Source organism: Octodon degus, unplaced genomic scaffold, assembly GCF_000260255.1.
Source record: "Octodon degus isolate 3935 unplaced genomic scaffold, OctDeg1.0 scaffold00004, whole genome shotgun sequence".
NCBI lineage: Eukaryota > Metazoa > Chordata > Mammalia > Rodentia > Octodontidae > Octodon > Octodon degus.
This window is the reverse complement of record NW_004524580.1, coordinates 25,058,134-25,066,189: the sequence shown is the minus strand read 5'-3', so window position 1 is coordinate 25,066,189 and position 8,056 is coordinate 25,058,134. Positions and strand designations below refer to the sequence as shown.

The following is an 8,056-nucleotide window of genomic DNA, read 5'->3' as shown; positions in this document are numbered from 1 at the left end:
TTATTTGTTGAAACTGTACTTTCGATTTGATTTGAAACTGTCTCATTGCTATATGTTTATCAATAAAACTTTGAAAAGAAAAAAAAAAAGAAAGAGGCAATATGTTTTCCATTGTACCAACATTTTCACGTTAAACGTTCACCATATTTTTCGAGCACACCTTGTCCTTGCTTTCAGGTGCTGGCAAGATGAACTACAACCCACTCTACACACACGACAGCTCTAAGCCGTCTTCGTGCTGCTGGTCATGAATTGCTCTGCTGGGGACATGCTTCCCCCGACCTCTGGTACCTTAGGTCTTTGGCCTGTTACATGGTTCTCCTAGAAAAGAAGCGCTTCCAGTGAACTCCTGTGCTACCTCACCTGTGTCCAGATTGCCTCAGATCACTTTCATCCTGTCTTATTAATCTTTCAAAAGATGAATTCATATAATGTCAATGTTTCTGCTTGTTGTGGTTGTTCAGGACCAGAAGCTCATGAGAGGCAAGACCTGCCTCCTTGAGGCATTTCTGATTCATTCCCTTTGGACACCAGTGTCTGGTACACAGCTGTGTGCGTGTGTGACTTAGTTGTAAAGGGCATGCTTAGCATGCATAAGGCTCTGGGTTCAGTTTCCAGCCCACAAAACAAAATACACACACACACACACACACACACACACACACACACACACGGGAGAAAGTAAAGAAAGATCTAGTACAGTGCTCTGCATACAATAACAATGGATACTGTTTACCACCTCACATATAGATCTGTGTTTGTTGATCAAATGTATTGTTTAAAGCTCAGATTAGTGAGGTTTTCTTCTAGATGATAATTTATGCTAATGCAAGGAAAATCAAACAAGTTTTATTTTTTGTTGTTAAGAGATTCTTCCCTTTAGCAATTCATTAGAATATGAACTTCACTGCCATCTGTGTGTTTGTGGCATTCAGGTGGGAATTCAGGACCTTATTCCAACCCAAGTACCAAAGTGAGAGAAATTGTCAATGTGCATTAATTACCAGCCTGCCAGGAAAAGACGGGAAGGCAAAAGAGTAATTTAGGCAAGGCTAAATGCCAAATAGATTGGACTTTAAAATTTAGTAATTTCATAGTTGAATTAGTGAGGGGAACATTTTCATCCGTTGTGGCCCAATGTGCAGCTCACACGAGACAGAACCAGGCATCAGTGTATGGAGATGCCAGTGTGGAGGCCAGTGGTGCCACCTAGCCGACTGCCCAGCCAAGCGCTCAGCATGCAAGAAGCACCAGGAAGAGCTCTGAAGGAGCAAACAGACAAACACAGAGCTGGATGTCACACACACATGCTATTACAGATCTGGCTGAGAGACTTGTGCTCTGCCTTACTAACAAAAGGGTCTGAAGTAAAGAAAGTTCGAATTCTGCTCACCTCTCCTTCATTAACTTACTTAACAAATATTAATGCTGACTATCTGCTCTGCATATGCAACTTACTGAATAGGCAGAGCCCCTGCCCTCAGGGAGCTGATAATCTAATGAAAGAGTTGAAGCACGCTAGACCATAGAGGGAAGTAAAACCACCAGGAGAAAAGCCACGGAGCATAGGCAACAGCGAGCGCACGTAGGAGACTAGACAGTCAGAACAGGTCCTCAAGCCCACAGTCCAGAAAAGTCCCACGTGATCTTGGCAGTAGTAAAGTAAGTGAAGAGAAATCTCAGTCTTCACGGAGCCCCGCAGCTGAAGTGCAGCAGCCGCCTGGGTGACAACAGCACCCTCATGCTCAGCTGAGGACCCGCTACTGGGGCTGTGTCTTGGTCCTAGGCCCTTTCCTTCCCTTACGACTCCTCACACTCTAAGCTAAAAGCCAACAAATGCCAGCAGTTAAAGCTAGGCAACGTGATGACACATTAAGTTCTCCTAACGCAGCGAACAGTTCATACATACCAAGCAGATAATCTGCGTACGAGGACAAGAGATCCACAGTGGCAAATTCCGGGAGACTCGGCAAGACCATCTGATTGACTGTATCGGTTCGAGCGTTCTTCTTGCCAATGAGAAGGTTCACTGCCAGGACAGCTTCACTGACCTACAATTATTTCATATATTAGTAGTCAAAAGTCTTCTATTCAGATATTACCCACTGCATAAATGCTGTGGCTCTGATGGCCCCCCTAAATTTTTAACAAGTCAGCAAATCGATTTCCAGCTGGCAGTGGTAGGACACAGGCCATTTAAGGGGTGATTAGGTCGTGAGTGCTCCACCCTCTTGGTCAGATGAATGTTGCCATGGAACTGGGTTCTTCTCACAGAACAAATCAGCCCCCTGCAGCCCCCTTCTGTTTCCTGTCACTTCTCCTTTCACCTGCAGCTACAGAATGATGCAACCAGCAGGTCCTTCCTAGCTCAGTCCCTTCATCTTGGCTTTCCTGGCTTCCAGAACTAAGTCAGGAAATTTCTGCTAATTATAAATTACCTGTTCTGTACTGTTCTATTATAGCGGCATGAAGCAGGCTCATACAATAGCTAGTGTGAGGTGAACTCATAAAATAGTATTCGAATTTTGCTGAGTTAACACACCTATAATATTCAAATGACAGAACTAAACAAAAAAGGGGATACAGATGAATGTCCATTTTGTATCTGTGTATTCAAAATGGTTAGGATAGATACATAGTTATATTCTCTCAATGAATAGAGGGATTTTGTTGTAATAGTGTTTGTAAATAGGATATCATGTCTGCATCTTGTACAGCAAATAACCACTAGGAAGAGAGTATGCAATGTCTTAATTATTGAAACTGTCCTACCAATTTGATTTGAAACTGTCTCATTGCTATTTGTCTCTCAATAAATTTATGGAAAAAAATAAAATAATATTCGATATATGTTACAAGAAAAAAATGACAACCTCAAAAAAAGAATACATGATCCGTGACATGTACAACTCACATTATGATGAAATAAGTCATTTAGTTTTGACAATTTAGTTAATAGATAAATCACATAACCATGACAAATATTTGCCAAAATGTCAAACATGCACACCTATGAATCCACTAATGTTTTCATTAAATATTATTGAAACAAACAGCTATGTCTGGTATGACTAGTAGAGACTAACACCACTGCACTAAACTTAGAGTATTTCTATTCTTTCAAAAAAATTTGTAATGCAAATCCTAAAGAATGAGAAATTTTTCTTTCTTTTGTGTAGAACTGTCCTGCCTTAATAAGCGCAGTAGGTGGGGGTACTGACACCAACAATACCAACCTGTGTAGCAGCTCTTATTGTAATCCAGGCCAATAAATTGCATATTTGAAATCTATTTATTATTGATTCTTTACTAGAACTAGTCCTTCTGACAAGAGGCTAAAATATAAAAAAAGAAACAAAGTTTTATGGTAAACACATAAAATATAAAATTTCTTGATAGATCACTTTGTTGAATCCTTATTTTGATCTTCTCACACTGGTCAAGTACTATTTAGCCATTAACAATAATAATGCATCTATTGAAATGAAAAGATATTTCAGACATGTTAAAGAAAGGTTTAGGCTATGAAACAGCATGAAAACTATGATCCCAGTTTTTGAAATGTAAATATATATACTGCCTATGCAGAGAAGCCTATTGCCTACATACCACATACAGACATGCACACATATATTCAATTTTAAACATAAGAAATTCAGTGAGCAAAACAAGCCTCTATTAGTGACACAGTATCCAGCTTACATATTTAAGTATAACTACAATAAATAAGTATTAATGGTTATTTCTTAATATCTAAATAATCTGAATAAAAGTAACTATTAAATTAGACCTTTCAGTACTAATGTTTTGAGGCCCATATTTTGATCAATTCTTTAATCTTTAAGAAAGCTATACACTAAAATAAACAAAAATTAAAAATATATCTTAATTTTTACTTCCATCTAGAAGACCGCCAGGAATAAGAGAGGGCAGTAGATATGGTACATGCTCAGGCAGTGAGTACAGCGCCTTAGTGAGATGATGCTGGTCAAGGGATAGCCTTGGAGGAAGATGGCACCTGGAGAGCTCTGTCTCTGGGGACCACACCACTCAGGCCTGTGCTGACGTAAGAAGACTCTAGGCCCTAGCTGTAGGGGACTACACAGGCTGAGGGAGGAATGGCCCGCTTACTGGCTCTGTAAGCTCGAGCAATTTACCTCCTTAAATTCTAGAAGGAAGACTAACAGGCATGAGATGAGGAATGCAGAGGAATATTAAGCACCTGAGTGCAGGGAAAATTAGTTACCCAGACACTCAGAAAAGATAGAAACCATTTTTTTAATGGAGTGGAAATTTTTATGGTGGAAGCTGGGTTTGAGCTCAGAATGAAAAAATTTAGACCTAGGAAAGGACAGTTTGCACTTTTAAAGATGAGAATGTCAATATTTCACAGCTTATCCAAACAGGAAAGAAAGAGAAATGAGAACAGTTTGGATATGAAGAAATAAAACTGTCTTCGTTTGCAGAAAAGGTGATCTATCCGTATTTAGAAAATCCTAATATCCCATCCTCTCTATTAAAAGTATTTATCAAAGACACAAAATATAAAATAAAATATAAACGTTAACTATATTTCTATATACTACCAATCATCAATATGAAAATGAAAATAAGAAGCAATCCATTCATAACAGAAGTAAAAAACACATATCCAGAATATATAAAGAACTCAGAATGTTAGTAACAGACATAAACCAATTAAAATGTGCAAATGGTCTGAATATATACTTCTCAAAAGAAGAAATCCAACCATCCAGTGAATATATGAAAGATGCTCAATATCTTTAGCCATCAGGAAAATGTAAATCAAAACCACAACAAGGTTCTCTCTCACCCCAACTAGAATGACTACTATCAACAAACAAAAAAATAATGAATACTGTCAAAGAGGTGAAGAAAAAGGAATGATTATACACTACCTGTAGGAATGTCAATTAGTATAGCCACTACAGAAAATAGTATGAGGTTTCTCAAAAAACTACAAGTAGTATCATCCTATGATCCTGCTACCCCACTCCTGGATATAAATCTGAAGGTAATGAAGTCACATGAAATGTACAAAATAGATACCTGTGTATCTATGTTAGCTGTAGCACCACATACAGTAGCCAAGATAGGGAATCAGCCAAGTACCTATCAACAGATACTTATTATGTGCAAAATACCTTAGAAAGAATGTAGATATCTAACTAAAGTTAAATAATGACAGATAAGAATTCTACTTTTTGAGTATTGACCATGGATAAACCCATTACCCTGCTTATTCTCCTAGCTATCAAAGAAGAACATGTTAGCATCTTCACTGCAGGTCTGAGCACAATGAGGCCTAGAGGGGCTGAGTTCCACCTGGTAGGTCAGGAAGCTAGAATGCAAACTCAAGCCAGTTCTATGCAGACCGGATCTAAAGGTGAAGCAACAGCCCTCTCTTTCAGGGTTTTGTAATGCTGTCATCATTAGGACGCATTTCAAATGTTATACTTCAGTGGTCTAAATAATTATTTCGGCTTTTTTTAAAGCTATATTCTGTGCTTTCTAGAAACTTTGAAACTTGTTAAAATACACTCAGTCAAAATATTGAGAAAATGATGACCATGTTTTATGGAATTTTAGTATTCTTTAATTCAAATTCTAGCTTCTTTGTGGTCTTCATTATAAATACTCTAGTACAGGCTACAAAAGCAATATGCTATTATCAGATGAGCCCATTAATTTGCATTGCCACATACTAAACAGAGTATTTGCTTCTCTACCAGAAATAAGCATACTTATCACAACACAAAAAGGTAACTTTTCCTAGTTTTGTAATCATTTCAATTTTTTAAAAAAGCAAGTGCTATCCACCTGAGGCAGTTATATGAATAATTCAACCTAATGAGAATTCCATATGCCTAAAAGTTTTAAATTACCTTTATACTATCTCAAAAATTAGAGACTTGGGACCAATATTTTCTTAAAAGATCTCTTGGAGAATCAAATGATTATTCAATAAGGATTTAATATAAAAGTGTACCAGATTTTTACAAAGTAAAATGACTGGGCTCACACACCTCAGAGCCACCTGGCTTCTTCCTGCCCCTAGGATCATGCTTCACCTGGAGCCATAGCACACGTGTGGCCCAAGGCCACAGTTACCCAGAACCTGTCAAAACAAGCTTCAGATCTCGCTCCTGATTTACTGAACCCAAACTGACATTTTCACAAGGTTTCTGGTTTCTCCACCTTAACTTATAATCCTGTTCCTCCTCGATCTTTCCACGCCCCCCATATCATCACCAAATCCTGCTTCGAACCTCACATCTTCCTTCCACATTCATGTGCAAGCCCACCAGTCTAAGCGATGGCTAATCCTAGGCGCCACTAAGTTACCACTCTTTCACCAGCTCCTCTCTTGTCTCTTCTCATCCTCAACCCTTCTACCTTTCTTCCTTTGATGATTTACTGCCTATTTTCCTTTATTGAAAGACAAACCCTCTGAGATAGGCAACTGAGCTCATCTTAGACAGCACCTTCCCACCTCCTAGAACAGTGCCCGGATCAGAGCAGGTGCCATTTGACCAGTGATCAATGAATGGATACCTCTACAAGTTAGCTGTTTACCTACTATGTCTGGATTGAAAGCTCTATTTGTCCATGTGTTCAACCAGTGAGTCATTTCCTACAATTTCTTAATCATTACTAATGACTCATTGCCTTAATTATACAACTTATATTTTGTGTGTAACATTTAATGATCAAAAAAAACTGAAATGAAATCATTTTCTAGAGCCCTACAGAAGCTGTCCAAAGAAGCATCTAAATAAGAGTGTGACTATAAAGCAATTATTTTTTCTAAATTACACAGGAAAGTCCCTTATTATCTCAATAGCACAGTATTACTAAAATGGCAAGGTCAAAGGTAATTAACTTACGATTTCTAACACATTGGCTTTTACCTTGACTGGTGATGGTGACTGGGAAACTTTCCTCTTTGGCATCATCATATGCAAAAACAACAGGGCTAATTCTAGGTAGGAATCTCTTATCAACCTAAAATGATATGGTATTGAACATATTAAAGAGCTTTACCACTCATAAACACTTTACATCATTTTCTGACAACAGATAAACCTATGACAGATAAACACAGGCAAAATTAGGATCTGTCCCAATAAGCAAACCTCCTTCTCACAGCACTTTTGGCCATACCTACTAGAATCTTCCTCCCTGAAACTGGGAGCTCTTGAAGAAAGCTGAGCACCCCATCTTGATCTACACTGGCATACAGTCACTGACTGCTGTGAAGCTCAACACAATGGAATATTCTAGCAGACAAGGAAAAGTCAGGGCCAGAGGAACCGACCTTGAAAACTAGGCTACTGTACTCTTCTACATTAATGAAAATGGAATAAAGTACAGTTGTGCAGAAAGAAGTGATGTACAAATTAGATCTGTGTGTTTACTAACTGTCATTTGGGACCACTTGGATCAGTGGTATTTTTAGTAACAGTGGTTTACCCTCAATATTGAGGTGATATTTGTGAAGAATTAAGCTGGTCAGCCTTGGTGTGGATGACCAGAGTGAATAACCTCACACAGCCCTTCTAGAAACAAATCATATATAAGAAAAGATCTTCTCCTTCAAGTCAGTCAGATGTCCAGGGCAAGTGACCACAACCCGGAGACTGAAAGGAGATCAATCGATCAGGAACAAGTCAGAAGTGATTTGCAGGCCAACATGCCCCTATGACAGTGGGTATCGTTGACCTTTACTATAAAGGGCTCCTACTATAAAGGTAAGAACAGGTTTGAGAAGAAGTCAATAGCAGCCTTGTACTGGTGGATGGTGTACACTAGCCCTATCGTGAAGATACCCATTGGCTCCCCAGATGCTCAATGTCCACCAGAGCACACTGTTCAGACCAAACAAACACTGCTCAAACAATGGGAAGGTGTGGTTTATACCCCGAGTTTTGGTCATTTTTCAGACTTAGTTGTATAGCTTCACATAAACTCTCAAATCTCATACTTAGAGGTTTGTCTTCCATCACTATTTGACGCTCTATTTTGCCTGAAAGAA

At 38.7% G+C, this 8,056-nt stretch overlaps 1 protein-coding gene across 1 annotated transcript in view; it reads right to left on the bottom strand.

Annotated features, from left to right (window-relative positions):
* The window catches only part of Cfap54 (cilia and flagella associated protein 54), a 353,322-nt gene that overhangs the window by 114,137 nt on the left and 231,129 nt on the right, over positions 1-8,056 (bottom strand). The window contains exons 58-61 of the mRNA XM_023716586.1: positions 7,942-8,047; positions 6,933-7,026; positions 3,237-3,335; positions 1,910-2,051 (exon numbers count right to left, since the gene is read on the bottom strand). Coding sequence (XP_023572354.1) covers positions 1,910-2,051; positions 3,237-3,335; positions 6,933-7,026; positions 7,942-8,047 — 441 coding nt within the window. The remainder of the gene's footprint in view (positions 1-1,909; positions 2,052-3,236; positions 3,336-6,932; positions 7,027-7,941; positions 8,048-8,056) is intronic.